The following is a 26,032-nucleotide window of genomic DNA, read 5'->3' as shown; positions in this document are numbered from 1 at the left end:
ATATGTGGGTGCTCGTGCCCAGGTGAGAGTGAATGGAGATTTGAGTGATGAGTTTTCCATGAACATTGGTGTGCATCAGGGGTCAGTTTTAAGTCCCTTTTTGTTTATCATGGTACTTGAAGCCCTCTCAGGTGACTTCAGAAATGGACTCCCGTGGGAGATGTTGTGTGCTGATGATTTGGTGTCGACTGCAGAGAATGAAACAGAGGCGGACGGAAGCTTTAGGAAGCGGAGAGATGGTATGGGGCACAAGGGATTTGGAATAAATGCTGATAAAACAAAAGTGATGATTTCCAGGGGCGGTGGCAATACTGTCAAAGAAGAGGGACAGTGACTATGTGTAATTTGCCACAAGGGCATGGGAAGCAATTCCATCTTCTGCAGTGTTTGTGATAAGTGGGTGCACAACAGATGTAGTGGTATTAGAGGTGGACCGCAAGATAATGCTTATTTTATGTGAGCAGTGTGCTGGGGACAGCAGGTGGAGACTGTCAGGTGTGAAAGGACTGAACATGCTGGTGGGTCACCTGAGTGTGTAGAAATATTTAGGAGACATGATATGTAATGGAGGTGGGACTCTAGCTCTGTGGCTAGAGTCAGGAGTGGTTGGAAGAAGTTCAGGGAGCTGTGGCCTCTCCTAACACTGAGAGGCCTCTCCCTCTATGCTAATGGATCTTTATAAGCAGCATGTGTTAGGAATGTAATGCTGTACGGCAGTGAGACCTGGGCAGTAAAGGAAGAGGATATTAGCAGGCTCAAATATACAGAAATGACAATGATTAGGTGGATGTGCAGTTCATCCCTGAGTGCAAGGGCTGGGGGGGAGGGGGGGGTAGGTTTGCGATGGAAAAGTTAAGAGGTTGGATGAGACTGGAGTGTATTGGTGTTGTGATGAGGAGAGGTAGACCGAGGTGGTTTAGGTATGTGGAGATGATGGGGGATGATAATTGGGTGCAGAAAGCTGCACGGGGTGGGGCTGCACGGGGTTGACCAAAAAAGACTGGGATGAGGTCATTAAGTGCGACCTCAGGGATAAGGGACTGAACAGGGAGGCTGCCAGAGATCGAGCTGCATAGAGAGCCACCATTAGGTGACCAAGGCTGATGCATGCAAGCATGTTGGAGCCTTCAAAAATTAAACAAAATGAAAATGAAACAAAGTTCAGGGCCCACAAGTTAGTACTCACTTTTTTCCCTAACACCCAAATAATGGCCCCTAAATAGACTGGAGGTACTGGATGAGCAATGTTTAAACTGATTCTGCTGCTCTCAAACATGAACCACAACCTCTTCTCTCATATTGCTACTTCAATGGTCACTGCTCCTCTGAACACTCTGATTGCATCCCTCCACCTCTACAACAGGTGCATAGCACCCATCTGGCAACAAACTCTCATCCCTTCTCTGCTCAACTCTCTAATGCAACAGTTAACTGTTACTTCCAGACCTTCATTTATGCAACAGGTAAACTCTGGAACTGTCTCCCTCCGTCTGTATTTCCTACTTCCTATGATCTCCAGTCTTTCAAACACAGTGTGTTCAGGTATCTTGAAATGAATGGATATTGAATTTGGCTCTCTTTTGTATTGTCTTTATTTTTTTCTTGGAAGGAATGATTTGCAGGCTCCTGGCCTTTGGTTCCTTCTTCCTTGCATTAAAAAAAAAAAAAATCCTCAAAACTACTTTTATGAGCCAGCATTCTTAACCCCTCCATGGCTGTGGGTCCGGAATTTTATGTGCACCCCAGGCTGACGCCGAGGCCATTTTCTGAAGTTTCGAAAATTGATTTTTTTTTCTTGCCATATTGAAGAGAAAGTTCAGACGCACCTAACAGTGCAAATCCCAGCTTCCTAGATGCATTCTGTGGCTTGCAATGAAGCATGAAAGTTGCAGATACGAGGGGTGATTAGAAAGAAATGACAGTGAGTCCATAAACTTTTATTAGCATGAAGAACTATCAAACTATGACTCACATTCCTTCAAAGTACTCCCCTCCAACCTCTATGCAGCGTTCCATTCTCTTTCTCCACTTCATGAAGCAAGCATGGTACTCTGAAGACGGAATACTTGGGAGTTCTGAATTGACGGTCCGTGCCAAGTCTTGCATGCGATGAAATTGCTTCCCAGCGATGGCAGATTTAATTTTTGGAAACAACCAAAAGTCACAGGGAGCCAGGTCAGGGGAGTAGGGTGGGTGGGGGAGCAGAGTTATACCTTGTTGTTCCAGGTACTGCATAGTGATGCGAGCTTTGTGGGGTGCAGCATTGTCGTGGTGCAGCAAAAGGCAAGACCGACGGCGGGTTGGTGTGGTGTTGGCCTTGTGTTCCAAGACTTGTGGAAAGACCTGGTCTGTGTAGTATTGGGCTGTGATAGTGGACTTTTCAGGCATCACATCCACGCATATTGGTCCTTGAGAACTGAAAAAGATGGTGAAAAGGCGCTTCCGGCTGCGAAATCCTTCCTTCAAAATCTGAGGTCGAGGGTCTTCATCGCCCAACCACACCATGTTTGACTGCTTGTCACGGGTTGTGAAGAATGAAATCCAACACTCATCTCCAGTAGCAACATCTGAGAATCGTTTTGGACCATTTGGTTCAAATTCAGCAAGCCAGACACGACAAATCCTCACCCGTTCAGCCTTTTGCTCATCAGTCAACAAATGGGGTATCCATCGACAACACTTCTTCCTCAGGGGTAATTGTTCATGCACGATGTCATATGCACTCCCATAACTGATATCAAGCTCCAAGGCTAAGAACCTAAGAGTTACAGTTGGATCCTCGTCAATGATGGACCGTGCACGGACAGTTGTTGCTTCGGTCACGGATGTCCGGGGGCGTCCAGAGCATTGTTCATCTTTCAATTCAGTTTTTCCTGCTGTGAAAGCACGAATCCAGCGGGAAACAGTTTCCAGGGAAGGAGTAGTGTCTGGATAAACTTGTAATAATTCCCCTCGAATCTCTGTTGCTTTCATTCCCAGTTTCCACCTCGTAAAAATGTAGAACCTGCAGCCTTCTTTCGAGTAATCCATGTTTCTGGCCAGAGAGCAAAAACAAGAGTGAAGCATTCACTCACAACAATAAAACAAGAAAAGTCAGGCATACGGCGACAAGTTCAAACTCGTAAGGACAGGCAACTCTGCACTCTCCTTGCTCCCCTACCTCCCATCATTCAAGGTTTTCATGTTATAGCACGAACTGTCATTACTTTCTGATCACCCTTTATTGACAACCGATATTCGCCGCCGAGAGGCGCTGCCATTTTTTTTTTTTTTTTTTTTTTTTTTTTAATAAATAACAGAACGGAGGAAGGAAAAACAAATGGGTAAAAAAAAATAATCCATACACCAGAGTACTGGTGTCCTCTGTTCATAAAATATCTGTAACAGTTAGACTTGAACAGTTGTGGGTTGAAATTTGGAGGAAAACAACTCTGGGGAAGCGAGTTCCAGAGAGATGCAGTTCGGGGAATGAAAGAATTCTGATAGGCAGAGGTTCTGCAATATGGTTGAGTGACATTCCAGTCATGAGCGCTACCAGATGCCCGTGTAGCACGAGGGAAGACATGGAGAGGTGGCACCATGGACGCAACTTCGTCTGAGCATTTGCCAAAAAAATATCTGTAAAATAATGCAAGGGAGGCAACATTCCTTCTTACTTGCAGGGGAGGTAGTTTATATGTAATGGCAGGGTTGTTAATGATTCTAACAGCTTTATTCTGAATTTTGTCTAGTTGTCTTAATGCAACCTCTCCACAACCATTCCACAAGGGTGAGCAATATTCAAGCTGAGAGCGCACATGACTCTTATAAATTATAGCCAACTGCTCATCGGCGAAGAAGTTACGGACTCTGTACAATAATCCAAGTTTCTTTGAGGCGGTTTTAGCAAGTGATCTGACATGAGAGGTTCAGCTGAGGGTACTGTTAAGTGAGACACCAAGAATTTCAATACTTTTGGAGATGGGAATATTAGTAGCACTGAAGGTAATGTACGAATCTGGCAATATCTGTCTATTAGTAAACTGTATATATTTAGTTTTACTAGCATTAAAAGAGACAAGGTTGTTTTGTCCCCATTCACTGATTGTAGATAGATCTTGATTTATGGAGATGGCTGTACTGAGTTGAGAGGTAGAGATATTAGACTTTGTAAATGGATGTCTGAGTGTGAATGAACTGTGTAGTGTTGAGTCATCTGCATATGAGTGAATGGGATTGTGAGTGATAGATAAGAGATCATTAATATGAACCAGAAATAGGGTTGGCACTAGAACTGATCTCTGAGGCACGCCGGCGTTAACTGAGTGGAAATTCGAATATACATCATCTACTTTTACTCCTATTTTCCTGTCACTAAGATAAGAAGAAATCAAAGGAACAAAAGACGTTAGTCCATAGCAAGGGAGTTTGGACAGCAGGGAATGGTGCCATACTCTGTCGAAAGCTTTAGAGATATCAAGAGCTACTGCATGAGTTTCTCCAAAAAGATCAATTGATTGATGGATGGTATGAGTTAAGAGATTGAGTATGTCAACAACTAAGCAGGTGTTGTTGTTTTTGTTTTACCCCCCAAAACAATGCAAATGGTGCAGAAATGTTGCGTATATATTAGATATGATGATATTGAATTATTTCAGTACATAATATGTTAGGAGCGGCTGGAAAAAAATTATGAATATTTTTTTCACCTTTATCATATAAAATATGTTTATGATAGTGTCAGGTTATTTTCTATGTTATCGTTGGGCCCACGCTTGGAAAAGGGAGGGAAAGGGTTGAATTTTCAGTCCTAAATGGGAAAATTGCCTGTCCCCTGAGGCTAGGCTCTCCCATGGGAGATGAAAGTGGAGGGTCAGATCCGATTAGCAATAGGAAGTTGAGTCATAACTTGCCGCTCCAACGCCATGTGCATGGCTAAAAATAGATTCGTAATGCAGTTTCAAAACTACGAATAAGTCTTATTACTATGAATACAGAGACAAAGCAGAAATAATTATGTTCACAGACGGGGGGAAAACTATTTTTTCTGTAATAACATGTTCATCTTTCTCTATCATTTTACCTTGTTATTTTTGCAATATATGTTGCTGCCTGTCTGTCGTAAGAGTGGGAAAGTATGGTATTTTGTGCCTGAGTAAGGAAAAAGGGTACAGCTGGATGTTTCCCAACACTTTACACTGTCAGAATTGCGAGACGACCTGCCATTCGCATCTCACACAAGCTGATTAGCAGAAAGGGAAGGAAGGTCTTTTCACCCATGAAAGCATCACGTGAACACAGAAAACTATCCTCTTATGCTTGTAAAAGGCAAAGAATATGTAAAATGATTCAAAACTGTGTAGAAAACCTGAGCAAATAGGTAAAGATACCAAAACAAAAATGTATTTTTCATTTATTATCATGTCTTTTTTTGTTTGTGCCTGTATTAATTCATAATCATAAACAGGTGGTTGTGTGCATTTTGCAAGAGAGGAAAATGATGATATTTTCTGCCTGGGTCAAGATAATGGGTGCAGTTGTGCTTGTTTAGGCAGGCCAGGAGAGAAAAAATTGAAAATCTACTCATCACAGCAGCAGGTTCTGAACTGCTTGATGAGGTATAAGGGAGTATAGTGTAGGTCAGTCTGAAGATGTTCAGAACATTTGTTCACTTCCCAAAAATTTTTGCAGTTTTTTATAGGTCACGCTCAAACAACGCCTGCGGCCATTTATTGGCTAAACGTCATTTGACGCCGGTGGCCACTGAGGGGTTAAGTGTATACTGTCTGTAAATAAAAAAGTCTTATAATTAACCATTCCTAACCATCAATTTCTGTTCTTGTGAACACATCATATCTCATAACATTTCTTGTTCAATTAGAAAAGCTTACCCGTAAATATTATATAACTACAGTAAAACCTCAATATAATGGACTTCAATAGACAGGAATTCACTTTCATCAGAATCGAGGAGCTACCGGACTAAATTCCTATATATCAGAAAAAGTCCAATAAATCCAGAAGCAGTCCAGACTGCCTGACCCCTTCAGCCATGTTCACCACAATAAAATAAATTAAAGATGTGTCTATCAGTGTACAGTACGGTATTATTTTTATGCTATACCATTTGATTACTGTAGTGAAGGTATAATACAGTACAGTCCTGCAATGGTAATGAAAACAGTTTAAAAACCGCTGATGAGATCTGGACCAATGTCTGATATATCGGAAAAAGTCCGGGTTAGCGGGGAAAGTCCGGATGTCGCTTTTATCGGAATTTAACTCTTTTCAGAATGGCTTGGACCCCAATTAGTTCGTTATAGTGAGGCCTTACTGTACTTCAGTTTATTCTGAATTACGACCACAAGCAAATCAAAAGCTTATTTCTATCACTGGTACCTACTGAGTCACTTTACTAGTGAATGTGGAATCCATAAAGCATTATTACATTTTTGGGTTGTTTGCGTGTGCAAGCCAATCAATGCATGGCATGCCATTACCACATGTATTTTCACTCACCTGTCTGGTCAGAATGGTGTATGAACAGCTATTTGAGGGGATTTAATGCAGTAAGATATTTTTACTATGCTAAAAACAAAAACAATAAAGTACGTTACTTGCTTTTTGTGGTGTTAAATGCATTGATAAATGCTGTTTACAGTTATCAAAGTTTTTTTTTTTCCCTCCCCTCCCCTGTTTTAGCACTTTTGCTGCAAGGAGGTGTGCAGTCTTTCTGCAGACAATTTTGATTTTCATCAATTTTTCTTGTACCTTAACCCTAATCCACCCCAGAAAAGGCAAATATGTCCTTCCCCCCCATATTTTAATTAATTTCTTCTTGTTCTCATATGTGACTCTCACTGTGGACCCCCTGTAAATTCATATTTCACTGTGACACATGTAATCATGCACATGCATACATGCCCACTTGCACACATGCAGCCTGAGGCACCAAGTGCTGCAGCAGAGCAGAAGGTAACAGGGGGGTCCAGTCATCTGCTCAGTCATCCTGCTGTCAAAGTCATTGTGGCACCATGCACACGTGCACACATGCAACCCAAGGCACTAAGTGCAACGGCAGAGCAGCAGGTAGCAGGGGCAGCCAGCCATCTGCTCAGTCATCCTGTTGTTTTGGTCACTGTGACACGCACATATGCACATGCACCATGTGGGTGTAAGCATGGTCAGGGACCACTCCCAATGGATTCAGAAAGAAAACAGGGATTATAGCAGTACTTTCCATGCATTCTTTTAACTGAAAACAGAGAATTACAGGGGGGGGGGGAACAAAAATGCCCCCTGAGATGGATTGGGGTGGGGATGCTGTGAACTGTTTGTGCCCTATGATTAATGATGATGGGTCGGGGCCCTGCGTCCACCCAGCTCCAATGGGCATGTACATAGACAAATATAATTCTCCTGCACTTTGTATTTATTCAACTGGGACTGAATTAAAATTAGGGATGCCACAAAGTACATGAAAAATTTTAAACTTTGTTAAAATAGTTTACCCACCTAAGAAAAATCTGAAATTTTAATATGGCAATGATGTCTACTGCGCTGTTTCATTATTAACTACCTGCATGAGAGTAGAGCATGTATGGACAAGTTTGAGAGGAGCGAGAGAGTGCTGTTGATTGGAGACATGAATGGCAAAGTTGGGAATGTACGAGTGGATGGAGTGGTTGGTCAGTGGGGTGTGCCAGCTGAAGAAGATGGGAATGGTAGTGCTTTGGTGGACATCTGTGCTGGTAAGGGGTTGGCAATAGCCAACACCTACTTTCGGCATAAGATGATCCACCGGTATACATGGAGAGTAATGAGGAGGATGGATGGTGAACTTGTTGAACGAAAGGCAATGATAGACTACGTGTGTGTGGATGAGCGAATGAGAAGACAAGTGTTGGATGCAAGGGTGTGGAGAGGGTGGGGAAATGGAGTCTCGGACCATCACTTAGTGATGGCCAAGGTAGAGCTGCAAAGAAAGTGGTTGAGGAGACGAAGGGGAAGACAGGAGGAAGCAACTCCTGTGAGAAGAGTGGAGAAATTGCAAGATAGTGAGAACATGACAGAGTATAAGAGCATAGTGGAAGAAAGATTGGGAAGGTATGAGCTAGAGCAGATGGAAGGGGTGGAAGACGTATGTAAGATATTCACGGAAGAGATAAGCGCAGTGTGTGAGGCGGTTTGTGGAGTGAGGAGGAGATGCAAGGGTGTGCAAGGGACAGCATGGTGGAATGATGAGGTGAAATGAGCTGTGGAACAAAAGAAGAAGGCATATGGTGAATGGTTGGCGAGTAGAGGTAGGGGAGAAGATGAGAGAGAGAAGAGAGAAGTATATGTGAGCAGGAGAAGGGAGGTTAAGAGACTGGTGAAGGAGAGTAAGAAGAAAGTGGATGAAGAGTTTGGGAGGAATCTGAGTGTTAAATGGAGGGAGAGTAAGAAATTGTTTTGGAAGGAGGTAAAGAAAGTAAGGCAGTGTGAAAGGGGAAATAGTAGGGGAGTGAAAGATAGGAATAATAGATTGTTGGTGGAGAAGAGAGAGAAATTGAGGAGATGGAAGGAGCACTTTGAGGATTTGTTGAATGTAGAGAGTGAGAGCAGTGTGAGTATAAGTGGTTGGGGAATGGCTGGGAGAAGAAGAGATGAGAGGAGGGAGGAAGAGATCAGTAGGTCGGAAGCAGTGGAAGCGATGAAGAAGATTAAGCTGGGAAAGGCCCCAGGAATTGATGGAGTGTGTGGTGAAATGCTTAGGTATGGGGGTGAGATTGTTGTGGAGTGGATATGGAAGTTGTGTAGATTGGCTTGGGAAGAGGGAAGGGTTCCAGAGGACTGGAAATCAGGTATAATTGTTCCTCTGTACAAAGGAAAAGGGGAGAGAGAAGTATGTGGTAACCATAGGGGTATTTGCCTTCTTAGTGTGACTGGTAAAATATACGGTAGAATACTCATTGATAGGGTTAGGCATATGACAGAGGAGCTAGTTGGAGAAGAACAAGGGGGATTTAGGAAGGGAAAAGGGTGTGTAGATCAGATACTTGTTCTAAGATGTTTAGTGGAGAAGTATCTAGAGAAGGGAAGGAAAGTGTATGCTGCCTTCATGGACTTGGAGAAAGCTTATGACAGAATAGATAGGCAAGGTATGTGGAAGGTATTAAGAATATATGGAGTGGAGGGGAAATTGTTGAGTGCTGTGAAGAGTATGTACAAGGGAGCCAGGGCTACGGTGCGAGTGGATGGTGAGCTGAGTGAGTTCTTTGATCTCAATGTGGGACTGAAACAGGGGTGTGTGATGTCTCCATGGCTGTTTAATATATATATGGATGGGGTTGTAAAGGAGGTGCAAGGTAGGGCAGTGGATGTGGGGGTGGCCCTAATGAATGAGGGTGATATTTGGAAGCTTCCGGTGTTGCTGTTTGCTGATGATACAGTATTGATGAGTGAAGATGAATGGGAGTTGCAAGGTTTGGTGAATGAATTTGGGACAGTGTGTAGGAGCAGGAAGCTGAAAGTTAATGTAAACAAAAGTAAAGTTATGGTGTTTGAGAGGAATGAAGTCACAGAGTGTGCAGTGAGGTTGGATGGTGAGGATATGGAGAATGTGAGTGCATTCAAGTACTTGGGTAGTGTGACGAGTAAGGATGGAACTTTGGGGGATGATGTACATGAAAGGGTACAGCAGGGAAGAAAGGTTGTTGGTACACTGAAAGCAGTGATGAGAAATAGGGAGGTGAGTATGGAAGTTAAGAAGTCACTGCATGATGGTATTGTGATCCCTACCCTGACGTATGGAAGCGAGGCGTGGACCTTGCAAGAGGGGAACAAGTCAAGAGTGAGAGCAGTGGAAATGAGTTACTTGAAAGGAGCATGTGGAGTGACGTGGAGGGACAGGTTAACAAATGAAGAAGTGAAGGAACGTTGTGGGGTAGATGTGGATGTGGTTGAAAAGATTAGGAGAAATACACTGAGGTAGTTTGGACATGTGGAGAGAATGGAGAATGAAAGACTGACTAAGAGGGTGTATGTAGGTGAGGTGGAGGGAGGGAGAGGGAGGGGTAGACCGAGGATGAGGTGGAGGGATGGAGTTGAGAGGTATATGAGGGAGGGGGGGGGTGAGTTGGGGGGAGGGGAGTCAAATGGTGGGTGACAGAGTGACTTGGAGGCGTTTTGTCTGCGGCCACCCTTTGTGGGATTAGGGCGCTGGGCTATAGATAGATAGATAGATAGATGAGGATGTTGTTGAGCCTGACTACCTCGACCACCATGCACTTATGGGCAGTGTCAGGGACCATTCTACTTGATTCAGAAAATAACTGGGATTATAAAAGTATTTTTCACGCACTCATTCAATTGAACCAGAGGATTGCAGGGAAGGGCAAATTTGCCCTTTCTGGGGTGGATTAAGATGGCCAGGGCATTGGAGTAGATCAGGGCTAACTGTAATCAACATGATTTTACCTGCAATATCGAAGGTAATGCATTTTTTCATATGACTACAGTCAAGGAAAACTGCAACAACAACAACAACAGCTATCAAGGAAGTCTGACTTACCTTAAGAAGAACTTTCTAGATATGGGACATCATGAGGTTACTGATAACTAATATACAAAACTTCAACTGAGTGATTACCATACCTCCTGGCAAGAAACACAATGCAGAAAGATTGTTTTAAGTGGGAAGGCCCTCTAAAAAGTGTGCTGGATGAAAAGCTGGAGAAACATCAGTCACTCATAGGGAGGCAAAATACAATACTGGCAAAGTGGCAGGGCAAAAAAATACGAGACTGAAATACTTGAAATGACAAGAACAGCGTGGTGGACTGAAGAAGTGAGACAGGCTGTGGCACAAAAGAAGAAAGCATACAATGAATGGATGAGAAATAGGGGCGTGGAAGAAGTTGAGAGGCGGAAGAGAGAGTTATATGCAGAAAGAAAGAGAGAGGTGAAAAGATTAGTAAGAAAGAGTAAGAAGAGAGTGGATGAGGAATTTGGAAGGAATTTGAGTGTAAAGTGGAAGGACTGTAAGAAAATGTTCTGGAAAGAGGTGAAGAGAGTAAGACAGGGTGGAAGTGAGGTTAGCAGGGGAGTGAGAGATAAAAATGGTAGACTACTAGTGGAGAAGGGAGAAAAAGTGAGCAGATGGAGAGAACACTTTAAGGAATTGTTGAACATACAGGATGGGAGTAATGCGAGTATAAGTGGCTGGGGAATGGCTGGGAGAAGGAGGGAGGTGAGAAGACAGGAAGAAATCAATAGGATAGAAGTTGTGGAAGCAATGAAGAAAGTTAAATTGGGGAAAGCCCCAGGAATTGATGGAGTGTGTGGTGAAATGCTGAAGCATGGGGGAGAGATAGTAGTAGAATGGATGTGGAAGATGTGCAGATTGGCCTGGGAGGAAGGTAGAGTCCCGGAGGATTGGAGGTCAGGTATAATTATTCCTTTGTACAAAGGAAAAGGGGAAAAAGAAGTGTGTGGTAATCACAGGGGCATTCGTCTTCTTAGTATAATAGGAAAAGTGTATGGTAGGATACTTATTGACAGAGTTAGAGAATGAACAGAAGAATTACTTGGAGAAGAACAGGGAGGCTTAAGGAAAGGAAGAGGTTGTGTAGATCAGATATTCATTCTTAGATCTTTAGTGAAAAAGTTTCTAGAGAAGGGAAAGAAGTTGTATGCGGCTTTCATGGATTTGGAGAAAGCATATGACAGGGTGGATAGACAAGGATTGTGGAAAGTGTTAAGAATGTATGGAGTAGATGGGAAGTTGTTGAATGCTGTGAAGAGTATGTACGATTGTGCGAAGGCTGCAGTGCGTGTGGATAGTGAACTAAGTGAATTTTTCTCTTTGAAAGTTGGGTTGAAACAGGGATGTGTCATGTCTCCATGGTTGTTCAATCTGTACATGGATGGGGTAATAAAAGAGGTACAAGGTAGGGTAGTGGATGTTGGAGTGGCCCTGGTGAGAGAAGATAGTGTTTGGAAACTCCCTGTACTGTTGTTTGCAGATAATACTGTGTTGTTGAGTGAAGACGAAGGGGAGCTGCAAGGCTTGGTGGATGAGTTTGGGAGTGTGTGTAAGAAACAGAATCTAAAGGTGAATGTAGGGAAGAGTAAAGTGATGGTCTTTGAGAGAGGAGAAGTCAGTGAATGTACAGCGAGGTTGGATGGTGAGGAATTGGAAAATGTGAGTACATTTAAGTACTTAGGTAGTGTGATGAGTAAGGATGGAGTTTGAAGGGTGAAGTGCTTGAAAGGGTACAGAAGGGAAGAAAGGTTGCTGGTTCTTTGAAAGCAGTGATAAGAAACAGGGAAGTGAGCATGGAAGTGAAAAAGTTACTACATGACAGTATTGTGATACCAACTCTAACGTATGAAAGTGAAGCTTGGACGATGTTGGAAGGACACAAGTCAAGAGTGAGAGCAGTGGAAATGAGTTATTTAAGAGGAGCCTGTGGAGTCACATGGAGAGACAGGCTGACGAATGAGGATATAAAGAAGCGTTGTGGTGTGGATGTGGATGTGATAGGAAGTGTTATGAGGAACACACTGAGGTGGTTTGACCATGTGGAGAGGATGGAGGGTGAAAGACTGATGAAGAGAGTGTACAGTGCTCGTCAGAAGTATGGGGCGCCCTGCGTCCCTCCTGAGAAACAAACCTTTCAACATTGAAAAAACATATAAATAATGCATTTTATTTACCTTTAGTGCTTCGTAGGGTAGCCTTTATGTTTCTTCACGGACCTGAGACGTCTTGGAAGTGAAAGGGCGAGGCTCCTGAGGTGCTGGAGCGGTATTTTGTCCCAGGAGTCACGAATGGCGGCTTCCAGCTTAGGCAGAGAGCTCACGTCCTTCCCTTGGAGACTCTTCTTTACGAGGTACCAAAGGTTTTCAATCGGGTTGAGGTCTGGGCTATTTCCTGGCCAGTCTGTCATGAATGATACCTCGCAGTCACGAAGCCAATTGGTGACCGATTTGGCCTTGTGAGCAGGTGCACCGTCCTGCTGAAACACTCGTGCACCTGTTAGCTCGAAGGAGTCTGGTAAATGATCACACAGAAGCTCCAGGTAAACATCCTGATTCACTCTGAGGTTCTTGGGAAGTACAACAAGCTTCCCCAAACCCTTCCCTGAAAAACAACCCCATACCATGAGTGAATCAGGATGTTTAACTGTGCTTTCTACATACCGTGGGTCAAGTGGGTCACTACCTTTGCATGCTCCTCTGTTACAGGTAACACTAAACGTTGCCTCATCAGACCACAACACTGACAACCATTGCTCCTCACCCCAATTTAGATATTTATTAGCAAAGGCAAGCCTACGAATTCTCTGGCTGCTAGAGAGAAGAGGCTTTTTCACAGGCCTGTGACTTGTGTAACCAAGCTCATGCACCCTACGAGACACTGTTCTCACTGACACCTCACCAAACACTTCCGGGTTGCTCTCCTTAATTTTCCTTGCACTCACACAAGGATTAAACTCCACTGCACGTTTTAAAACATTAACAGACCTTGCGGAAGTTTTCCTAGGCCTACCAGACCTCGGTTTCTTTGTGGGAACTTCACCACTGTTTTCCTCCCGAAACCGCGCACACCAACGACGCACTGTCGATCGTGCCACACCAACCAATTCACTAACTTCCTTTGTCTGGTGGCCTGCCTCCTTTAGAGCAATGATCTGGGATATGATTTCACTCGATAGTTCACGGGTAGGTGCCATAACAAAGTTTTGAAGGCCAAAACACTGCGGGACACTCGGTAAAAAATGGCGCAATTTGAGAGGGACACTCGGCGGAGTTCCTCTCTCTCAGGCAGCCCGTGGGCGACTGAGGCGGGAACCAACCAGCGCGTCAGAAGGCCTCAGGCTACCGTGACGTCATGCTCGGAGCTCAAACTTGTGGCTCAATTCTTACCCCCAAAAATGGGTGATTCTTTTTGGGCCATAAGTATTGCGCGCCCGGCGGACAACGCTGAATACTTCTGACGAGCACTGTATGTAAGTGAGGTGGAGGGGGGAAGAGGGAGGGGGAGGCTGAGGATGAGATGGAGGGATGGGGTGGAGAGGTATATGAGAGAGGGGTGTGTGAGTTGGGAGCAGGGCAGTGAAATGGCGGGGGACAGGGCAACTTGGAGGCGATTTGTTTGTGGCCACCCCAAACGGGATTGAGGCATCTGGCAATAGACAGATAGATAGACAAGAACATACTTCAGAAACAGAACAGTCTTCATGAACGAATCTTCCTCCAATGGATGCTATAATGAAAAAATGGGTAGCACAGGTCTTTCTGATCAGTTGCTGGGACCATCTGAGCCAAACAAAAAAGCCTTCCAAGGTTCAAGAAACTCTGTACACACTTCATGTTTTTAGCCATGCTAAATGCATATACTGCTTGACGAGCTGGTTCTCAGTACAAGAGGGACTTCATGGAGTTTATCATGGAGACCAATCACCAAGTGCATTGTGAACATAACATTGGTGCTGTAGCTCTGTTCAACACATTTGATGAGGAAGAGGGTGACAATAACAAGGTGAAAGTGCCAAATGATATTCATCAATTTGTGAAATCTGAAAATGGAAAACAAACAAAGGATGTCACATTTGTTATCCCAAAGGAAGGACATTGTGTACTACTGTTCTGGGAGCACTGGAAACCCTGGTCTTTGTTTCATGGACCATTGTTAAGTGTGGCATGACCAGAAGACATCGGATGACCCACCAGCAGGACCAAGCAAGGAGCCACCTCACAAGAAGATATGTCTTGCACAAGAGTAAACTGATCCACCTGGTGAACATGCCTACATCTTTTCTATCCTTAATGACCTAGAGCAGCTTGTACAGCACCCTACCCGTATCCCTGACCGCCTTGGAGAGAGCTCCAACATACTTGACCTCTTCCTCACAACTAATCCTTCAGCTTACTCTGTTAATCTTTTCTCTCCGTTGGGCTCCTCCAATCACAACCTTATCACCTTAACCTGTCCTATCACTCCGGAACGGCCTGTGGACCCTCCAGGGAAACGTCGTCTGTGGCATTTTGGAGCCGCGGACTGAGAGGCCCTCAGGCAGTACTTCTTTGATTTTCCCTGGAATGATTATTGCTTCCATGGCCGTGAGCCATCTGAGTGTGCCTTGCGCATTACGGAGGTTATTCTCTCGGGCATGGAAGCATATTTTCCTTTCTCATATCCTTTGACTAACGCAAGAAAGCCTTGGTTTAATCATGCTTGTTCTAATGCTGTTCGCAACAAGGAGAGGGCCTACAAAAGGTACCGGAGCCAACCCACCCCTGAATCACATCATCTTTACGTTTCTGCCCGGAATCGTGCTAAGTCTGTTCTTCGCTTTGCTAAAAATAATTTCATCCGTACTAAATGCTCTCAACTCTCCAACTCAAATTCTTCCCGCTCCTTCTGGCACCTTGCCAAAAACCTTTCTAACAACTTTACCTCACCATCCTTCCCTCCTCTTTTCTACTCTGATGGTTCTGTAGCTATTTCTTCTACTGATAAAGCAGATCTTTTCGCACAGACTTTCTCCTCCAATTCCACCTTAGACGATTCCGGTTTGTTCCTCCATCACTTCTCCCCTCTGACTTCCTCATGGCTGACATTAAAATTTCTTCAGCTGATGTATTTTCTGCATCACTGGCCTCAGTACTAACAAGGCATATGGGCCTGATGGGGTCCCTCCTGTTGATCTCAAGAACTGTGCTTCTGTGCTTACACCCTGCCTAGGCAAACTCTTTCAACTTTGTCTGTCAACTTGTACCTTTCCTTCTTGCTGGAAGTTTGCTCTCATTCAGCCAGTCCCAAAGGAGGGTGACCACTCCCAACCCTCCAACTATCGTCCAATTGCTTTAACGTCCTGTATTTCAAAAGTTTTCGAGTCAATTCTCAATAGAAAAATTTTAAGGCATCTTTCCTATCACAACCTCCTTTCCGATCGTCAGTACAGGTTCCATCAGGGACGCTCCACTGGCGATCTTCTCACCTACCTTTCAGACTCCTGGTCATCCTCCTTTCGGGACTTTGGCGAAAGCTTTGCCATTGCACTTGACATCTCAAAGGCTTTCGATCGAGTCTGGCATAAATCTTTAATTTCCAAACTGCCCTCTTACGGTTTCTATTCTTCTATCTGTGCCTTCATTGCTAGCTTCCTTTCTGGTCATTCTATAGCCACTGTTGTAGACGGCCATCGTTCTTCTCCTAGATCTATCAACAGTGGTGTTCCTCAGGGCTCTGTCCTATCACCAACTCTCTTCCTTTTATTCATCAATGATCTTCTAAGCTGTACATCTAACCCTATCCACTCATACGCTGATGACTACATCCTTCACCTTTCCATTCGGTTCCCACAACGCCCATCTCAACAGTTACTTCAACAAACAAGGGATGAGGCTATGGCACACCTAATGTCTGACTTGGCTCGTATCTCTGACTGGGGTAAAAATAATATGGTTGTTTTTAATGCATCTAAGACTCAGTTCTTACACCTATCAACCCGACAAAATCTTCCACAGGTATACCCACTAATGTTTAATAATATTCAGCTTAATCCTGCATCATCCTTGAACATGCTTGGGGTTTCATTTACTCGGGACTTATCTTGGAAAGATCATATTACATCTCTTGTAAAATCTGCTTCCAAGAGATTGGGTGTGCTTAGCCGACTCCGCTCTTTCTTTACCCCTGCACAATTGTTGACTCTATACAGGGGTTTTATCCGCCCCTGTGTGGAGTACAACTCTCATGTGTGGGGAGGCTCCCCACATACAGCTCTTCTCAATAGAGTGGAGTCAAAGGCTTTTCGTCTCATTAACTCTCCTCCTCTTACTGACTCCCTTCAACCTCTGTCTCTTCGCCGCACTGTTGCATCTTTATCTCTTTTCAATCGCTACTTTAATGGTCACTGCTCCTCTGAACTGTCTGCTTGCATTCCTCCACCTCTACGACGGGCGCGTAGCACCCGTCTGGCAGCAAACTCTCATCCCTTTTATGTCCAACTCTCTAATGCAAGAGTTAACCGTTACTCCCAGTCTTTCATTTATGCAACAGGTCAACTCTGGAACTGTCTCCCTCTGTCTGTATTTCCTGCTGTCTATGATCTCCAGTCTTTCAAACACAGTGTGTCCAGGCATCTCAAAATGATCGGATCTTGAATTTGGCTCTCTCTTGTATTTTGTTTTTCTCTTGGAGGGAACTGTTACTACGGGCTCATAGCCTTTGGTTCCTTCTTCCTCGCATTAAAAAAAAAAAAAAAAAAAAAACATGCATGTACAGACTAGGAGGCTGAAGAAAGGTATCCATCCCTAATTTTAAAAGTAAAGTCTCAAGAGTGATGGAGTACACATGATGCCACACATACTCCAAGTAAAGACACATTTATGAAAAAAAAAAAAAAAAAAAAAAAAAAAAAGTGCACCAACTAGCTGGCTTTGCATGATCACGATAGGAGTGCTGTATAGTGGCAGCTCTGAGCTTTAGTCTAACACTAGTTGCATCATGCCATGTCCCTTAGTCATCGAGATACACGCACTTGAGTGGATGTGTGTTTGGTGCACTTGGCAAATTTTCTTCTATCTCTTCTATCATCTGGAACTGAAAACCTTTATGGGTGGATTTCAACTACTGGAACAAATAATAGTCTGCAGAGAACAAATCCAGAGAGTCAGGCTGATGGAGGATGACAGTTGTCTTGTGCTTCGCCAAAAGGTCACAGGTGGGAAGCAACTCAAGCTGGTGCATTGTCATGGTGCAGCATCCAGGTACTGTTTGTCCATGCCTCAGGCCTCTTCCTTTGCACTGCCTCCCTCAAAAACTTCAGGATGTTGTATTAAAACTTTATTGACTCTCTGACCACATGGAACAAACTCATGACGAACAATGCCTTGCCATTAAAAAAGAAGACAGTCAGCATCACCTTCACATTTGAGTGACTATCTATCTATCTATTGCCAGACGCCTCAATCCTGTTTGGGGTGGCCACAAACAAATCGCCTCCAAGTCGCCCTGTCCCCCACCATTTCACTGCCCTGCTCCCAACTCTCACCCCCCTCTCTCATATACCTCTCCACCCCATCCCTCCATCTCATCCTCGGCCTCCCCCTCCCTCTTCCCCCCTCCACCTCACTCAGATTTATTTATTTATTTATTTATTTATTTATTTTTAGTCATGGTGATCATATTCCAACCCACTGCAACACCTGCCTTTTGTTTTGACATTGTAACCAAACACCCACATTTCCCCATCTGTTATGACATTTTTTAGAAAGGATTTTCAAGAAGTTTTCATAAGCATTCAAACATTCAAACGGCCCCTGACTGACTGTGACATGGTTTTCATTTTGCTCATCTGTCAGCAGATGTGGCACAGATTTTGCGGCAACACGATACATAATTTTTTTGGTTAAAATTGTATGGCTTAAATTTTTACAGATGCTTACTTCTTCGGAAACTTCGCAGACAGTCAGGCAACAATTTTCATGGATCTCAACATGCACTTTCTCAGTGTGATCATCATCTGTTGATGTGGAAGGTCATCCAGATTTGGAATCACCTTTGGTGGATGTTCTTTCTGATCTGAATTGCTGAAACCACTTGTGACACCGAGTACGACTCAAACAATTTTCCCCATAACCCAGTTGCAAAATCTTAACAGACTCTGTAAAAGTTTTTTCCAATTTTAAACAGAATTTCACACAAACACATTGCTTTTCAAGATCCTTCATTGTTCAACTTGCAAACTATCGCGAAGTGCACTAATCACATATTCAAGCATGTGTACCTTGATAACTAAGTGACATGGTGTGATGCGGTTAGTGTTCAAGTTCAAAGTCACCACTACACAGCACTCCATTGCAATCACGCTAAGCTGGCTAGTTGGTGCCCTATTTTAAAAGTTCGGTTTCTTTTTTAACAGACCTTGCACAGAAGATAACGTACAGCATTAGCTGAAATACATAGCAATATATACGTACACTAAGAAAAATATATAGTGAGGTTATTTTTATGCTTTTGTAGCATTACAGACTATTATTATCATTATCATTATTATTACTTACTGATTCCCCATGAACAATAGTTACTAATTTGGTAAAGAATATTGTTATAAATGAAATACTAGTAATGCACACAATTATCATGCACTATGTCACCTTTGCAAGAAATCGAAATTATCTAGGATACAGGGTCTGCAACTGCAGATGGGTGTCTTGTACCAAAGGGGTTATTTATTTATTTATTTATTTATTTATTTTAACCACGATGCAACGCTTATATCTGACTGCTTGGGCGGGAGAATTGGTCACTATCATATCCAGGTGTCTATCTATCTATCTACCCATCTATCTATTGCCACACACTTTAATCCTGTAAGCGGTGGCACAAACAAATCAACTCCATGTCGCCCAAACATAAATACAATAGAATGGTATAGGTAGAAAAAGGATAGTGTATAAGAATAATTTAGACATGAATGTAGAAACATACGTAAGTGCAAATGACCAGCAAAAAATACAGAAGCATGAACTGCACAATGACAAAACCAAACACTGGGGGTACTCAACTCAAAGACAACAATAACAATGCTTTACCTCAAAGAAGGTGACATAAAGGAAGGTGCCACATGCAATGCCCTGCAGGGTGCCTGAAACAGCAGCAGTAGTGGTGGTGACTTGCATTTCCATGATCCCCATACCAACACCAACGCCTAGGGGGGCTGTCACACAGAAGAACATGTTGCCCAGTAACATCTGTGGGTGGTGGAAGAACAGGCACTATCAGATTGATATTTCATCACCAGCAGCATCTGTACATGCAGGAATAAGCTATGTAACATTCATATTTTCATTATCATATTGCCTGGGAAACATCTGCGGGTGGCACAAGAACAAAGAATGTTAAATTCATGCTTTATCACCATCAATATATGGCAAGTAAGTGCATAAGATTTAATCTGGTGTTAAGAGGGCTTGGACTGTGCATGAGATCATACCTGGTGTGGAGAGGGCTTGGACTGTGCATAAGATCATACCTGGTGTGGAGTGGGCTTGGACTGAACATAAGATCATACCTGGTGTGGAAAGGGCTTGGACTGTGCATTAGATCATACCTGGTGTAGAGAGGGCTTGGACTGAGCATAAAATCAGAGATGTACCGATGTATCGGTATTGGCGTTATCAGCCCATTTTTAGAGTATCGGTATCGGATTCGGTATCGGCTGATTTTCTGCCAATACTACCGATACTTAAAAGGAATTTAGTGCGTGGCATATCACTCACTGGAGGTTATGTTGTTAAATAAAATTTCGATGTTTTATGGGGATGAAAAATAAATTACTGGTAATATCCAATTATTTAGTACAGTATCATATTATTTTGAGTACATGGTGCATAATATACAGTACATTGTTTGGTAATGAGCCACATCTGCCACCATGGACATATACGAGACAGGTTGGTAGCCTTGCATCAGTGGCTCAGGGCCATGCCACAGCCCTCGGACAGCAAGCACCACCCTCCCTCACTGGTACTGGTATCAGTATTGGTAGTAGTATCGGTATCGGTCCAATTTGGTAGTATCGGTATCGGTCAAAATTTTGCTATCGGCACATCTCTACATAAGATCATACCTGGTGTGGAGAGGACTTGGACTGTGCATAAGATTATAATTAGCATTCCTCTCCTCCATCCTTCTTTCCTTCCATCCTCTTCTGTCTTTCATTCTTTCCTTGTCCTTCTGCCTACAAGTGACTTTACACTCCCTCTTCTGTCTTTCTTTCCTTCATTCTTTCCTCTAAGTTCTGCCTGTGAGCAACTCTACACTGAGTGACACGCCAAATAGTTTCCTGTAAACAGGGAAACCATTTACTATGATGGGTGGTAACTATATAACCAAATTATGGCGCCTGGTGGTTTAGTGGGTAATTAAGGCGCTCTAATAGGATTGAGCCAGTGAAAGCTTATATCTAAGGGGTGGTTGGGGTTTATTGCTCACATAATGCCACTCATGGATGAGTGAGGCTGGTCACTCTCATCTTAAATGTCAGGACCAACTTGCCTAGCCCTGGAATCTTACCCTCCTCATGGGGCAACGTAGGGTTGGGTGATGGATGGATGGATAATGAGAGCCTGAACTGTGCATAAGATCCTACCTGGTGTACAGACAGCTTTGACTGGACCATGTTGAGGCCGAGAGAGAAAGCAATGATTCCTTTATGGAAGATGACCACCAAAAAGAGTGCCACTAAATCATCTATTGTCTGTTGCAGACCCACTGCCAAGCCCTCAAATACCTGTCAAAATAAAGGTAAATATTAATGTATCCCAAGGGGTAACCTTTGGCACCATATGATACCCAACAAAACTTTTACATATGACATGAACAATAATCTGACACAATATACAGAAATGTATCATCAACAACATTGTCATCATTAGTACCAAATAACACCCCTTTATAGTATATGGGTCTGAGGTTACTCTACCATAGCCCAGAACATTTCTAGGTTCATATTTTCATATAACACTAATGCACTAAACATATTCAGCCATTCATACCACGAGAATATTTCAGTCGATCAGTAAATATGTACAATTAAAGAAACGTGTCTTCTCTCAAAAGCAATACTTACTGAATGGAGTGAGAGAGCAAAGAGGAGGAGGAGGGAGCGGAGGGAGGAGTGTGAGGCAACATCCTGGTGTACAGAGTGGTCAAAAAAGTTGTGTGAGTGTCCGTGGGCCAAGAGTGGGGTTGGGTCACATTGGTCTGCTGGCACAGCGGTTCCATAATGCCCAACATTTCCTCCCAGTGACCCTGTTTCACTCCTGTAGGGTCACAGGTTATCACCACTGTATTATACAGCAAGTATAACCACAATTTAATGAATTAATTCATACACTATCCTGTGCACTATACTAAATATTCTACTAAACTGAGAGGATCCCTTTTTAAGACAGTCTTGTCCTTATTCTATGCACTTTTGTCACTAAATCACATACAAGATAACATGAGAAGGGAATAGCCTCCTTTTAACAACATACAGTAAACTCTCATTATCCAACGTAATTCTGCCAAGCCCTACGCCAGTTAAGGCAAAACACTGGATACTGCATTGTACCCCCCCATCAGCTCAATATCCAGCATCGAGCCAGATATCATGTTATTATCCATCTCGAACCTCTATCCTAAAAACTCTCCCATGAGTAAAAGATGAAAATTAAGCATAAAATAAAAAAAATAATGATACAGTACAGTAATACAGCATCAGGTGGCTACTGTTTATGAGCTGGTTGATACACCTGAATGCTGGAGACTGCATAGAACTGCCGGTTACGTCCCATTTCGGCACTGGATATTGCTTTAATAGAGCCGAGCCAGTAGCGTCGGATGTTGCGTTGGGCCGGGTATTGCAACAATGGATAATTGAGAGTTTACTGTAATTTCATTATACAATAACATGTTTATGTAAATACAGGTAATGTTAAGGAAATTAAAGAAATGAAAGCACTCAATGCACACGCAGCTACTGTGATTTAACAAAATTTACCCACTTTGGGTCGCTCTATTGAGCAACATTAATGGGCTAAGATTTTGTGCACTGTCCAATGACTGTTAGATCAAAGCACTGAATCAGCAAATAACTACTTTACACAACCGTGACCTAATATTACAATCTGTCCATTCTCAATGTTGTCCGTTGTAATATCAGTTTAATGGTAGAATAAAATGCTTGTCACAAAGAAGCGCTTTAGAACGGATACAGTGTTGCAGTATTGTCTTTCTACCACTAAGTGATGAGAAATATGTTGGGGGAGGGGGGAAGACAATCCCTAGCAAGTAAAGTTGAAAGACCTGTAGTTAAGGATGCAGTTTAAAATACAACTTTCTTTATACAGTCATGTCTGCATAACGTCTGACCACACAGTGTTCCTTTGCTTTAACATCCTGGGAACCATAACAATATAAGAGAAATAATTAAAAACATAAAAAAAAAAACTTACTTTGGTCTTTTTATCTATCTATCTATCGCCAGACACCTTAATCCTGTAAGGGGTGGCTACAAACAAATTGCCTCCATGTCATCCTGTTCTCCTACCATTTCACTGCCCTGCTCCCAGTTCACACCCTCCTCTCTCATATACTTCTCCACTCCATCCCTCCATCTCATCCTTGACCTCCCTCTCCCTCTTCCCCCCCCCCTCCACCTCACTCACATACACTCTCCTCATCAGTCTCTAACTCTCCATTCTCTTCACATGGCCAAACCACATCAAAGTGTTTCTCCTAATGCTTCCTATCACATCCACATCCACACCACAATGCTCCTTCACTTCCTCTTTGTCAATCTGTCTCTCCATGTGACTCCACATGCTTCTCTCAATATTATTTTTTTTTTAATGCGAGAAAGAAGGAACCAAGTACCATGAGCTCGCAATAACTGTTCCTTCCAAGAGAAAAACAAAATACAAGAGAGAGCCAAATTCATGATCCGATCATTTTGAGATGCCTGGACAAACTGCGTTTGAAAGACCGGAGATCGTAGGATGCAGGAAATACAGACAGAGGGAGACAGTTCCAGAGTTGACCTGTTGCATAAATGAAGGACTGGGAGTAACAGTTAACTCTTGCATTAGAGAGTTGGACAGAAGAGGGATGAGAGTTTGCTGCTAGACAGGTGCTACATGCCCGTTGTAGAGGTGGAGGGATGCACGCAGACAGTTCAAAGAAGCAGTGACCATTGAAGTAATGATAGAAAAGAGATAAAGATGCAACAGTGCGGTGAAGAGACAGAGGTTGAAGGAAGTCAGTAAGAGGAGGAGAGTTAATGAGATGAAAAGCCTTTGACTCCACCCTATTGAGAAGAACTGTATGTGGGGAACCTCCCCACACATGAGAGTTGTACTCCACACAGGGGAGGTTAGAACCCATGTATAGAGTCAACAATTGTGCAGGGGTAAAGAAGGAACGGAGTCGGCTTAGCACACCCAATTTCTTGGAAGCAGATTTTACAAGAGATGTAATATGATCTTTCCAAGACAAGTACCGAGTAAATGAAACCCCAAGCATGTTCAAGGATGATGCAGGTTTAAGCTGAATGTTATTAAACATTAGTGGGTATACCTGTGGAAGATTTTGTCATGTTGATGGGTGTAAGAACTGAGTCTTTGATGTATTAAAAATAACCATATTATTCTTATTCCAGTCAGAGATACGAGCCAAGTCTGACATTAGGTGTGCCATGGCCTCATCCCTCGTTTGTTGAAGTAACTGTTGAGATGGGCGTTGCGGGAACCGAATGGAAAGGTGAACAGTGGAGTCATCAGCGTATGAGTGGATTGGGTTAGATGTACACCTTAGAAGGTCATTGATGAATAAAAGGAAGAGAGTTGGCGATAGGACAGTGTCCTGAGGAACACCACTGTTGACAGATCTAGGAGAAGAACAATGGCTGTCTACAACAGCTGCTACAGAGCAACCAGAAAGGAAACTAGAGATGAAGGCACAGATAGAAGGATAGAAACCGTACGAGGACAGTTTGGAAATTAAAGATTTATGACAGACTCGATCGAAAGCCTTTGAGATGTCAAATCCAATGGCAAAGCTTTCACCAAAGTCCCGAAAGGAAGATGACCAGGAGTCTGAAAGGCAGGTGAGAAGATCGCCAGTGGAGCATCCCTGGTGGAACCCATACTCTCACTTCCACTGATCTCACTCTTGACTTCTTTTTATACTGTACTGTACTTTAAAAGTAATGTACAGTACTGCATAGTATATGCCATTATACACCATATACAGGTATACCTCAATATATGATACCCCTAGACGCAATACTCCGTCTTAACGATAGGGGTAGAAATACCACCATACCCTGCCTAACGATGGGCAAACCATGGTTTAACGATGGGTTTTGATTTTCTTTTTTACTGATTTTGATGATATTTTAGACTAAAATTGTGTGTTTAGGCTGATTTATAAACTGTTTTTAGACTTAGAGTAATGTGTTTTAGCCACAGGTGGGGTGAACATTGTCATTTTGGTGTACAGTTTACTAAGCATGATTTTTTTTTCCAGACCTATACTTGACGATTTTGAGATTTTATTTGTTGGTTTTAGTGGGTTATTTACAGGTGTCAGACTTAGGTTAGCTTCTTTAACTGCTGTCAGGCAATTTAAACTGGCTTTAAACTTGTTTTTGGCCTCATTTGGGTAGGTTTAGGACTTGGTTGGGAAGGAAACCCAAAGCTCAAAAACACATGTTAAATCTACCCCAAGATATGATACCCCACCTAACGATGGGTTTTACTTACCCCCTAAGGTATGCAATTCCTCCACCCAGTCTATCCCCCACAAGGCAATTAGGGGCCAATTTTTCAACTTCGAAGAAGCTAAATTTTTTACTTTGTTATTGAAGAGGTTGATTTTACACACCAGAAAATGTTTATTTCACATCCATATGTCAAATACTAACTGCACAGTGATACATCAACACTGAGAATAGTGCTTGCATATGGGAGAAAATGGAGAACAACCAAAAAAAATTTCCCAAAACGTAATTTTCGCAAACATCTCACAGAAAATATCGAATGCAATATTATATAAATTCATAAAACATATTTATTTGGTACAAGGAATGCACATAAGAAATAAATAAATAAATAAAGTGATGTAAATAAAAATGGAAAGTCAATCTGCATCATGAAAACATATACTGTATATGTATAGCATCTTATAAGCAAAACACAAGTAAATGAATAAGAATAAAAAGATATGAAGTGTAAAAGAGCGAGAGAGAGAGAGAGAGATAGAGAGAGAGAGAGGGAGGGGATAAGCAGCGCATGCCACACAAGGAACGAGACGCAGTAGGGTACTGAGAGGCGGAGGAGGAGGGGTGGGGGGTCACTCTGTGCGGGATAGTGGCTGAAACAGAGTTGCCAAATGGGACTTTATACACAAGTTTAGGCTCCATATGTTCCATCCCGTGCAGCGCTGTGGCGAGGAGTTTGACCGCCAGTTTTTTTTCAGAGTTTCCACGACTGACGTTCATAGCACTCTGCA

At 43.0% G+C, this 26,032-nt stretch overlaps 1 protein-coding gene across 1 annotated transcript in view; it reads right to left on the bottom strand.

Moving 5' to 3' along the window:
• Window positions 1–26,032, bottom strand: part of LOC145403817 (zinc transporter ZIP1-like) — a 131,142-nt gene that overhangs the window by 50,825 nt on the left and 54,285 nt on the right. The window contains exons 4-6 of the mRNA XM_080275496.1: window positions 21,609–21,801; window positions 21,129–21,269; window positions 19,570–19,728 (exon numbers count right to left, since the gene is read on the bottom strand). Of these exons, the coding sequence (XP_080131622.1) occupies window positions 19,570–19,728; window positions 21,129–21,269; window positions 21,609–21,801 (493 nt within the window). The remainder of the gene's footprint in view (window positions 1–19,569; window positions 19,729–21,128; window positions 21,270–21,608; window positions 21,802–26,032) is intronic.

Source organism: Coenobita brevimanus, chromosome 61, assembly GCF_032717465.1.
Source record: "Coenobita brevimanus isolate Jiangsu-jjx chromosome 61, ASM3271746v2, whole genome shotgun sequence".
NCBI classification, from domain to species: Eukaryota; Metazoa; Arthropoda; class Malacostraca; order Decapoda; family Coenobitidae; genus Coenobita; species Coenobita brevimanus.
This window is presented reverse-complemented; position numbering and strand designations above follow the sequence as displayed.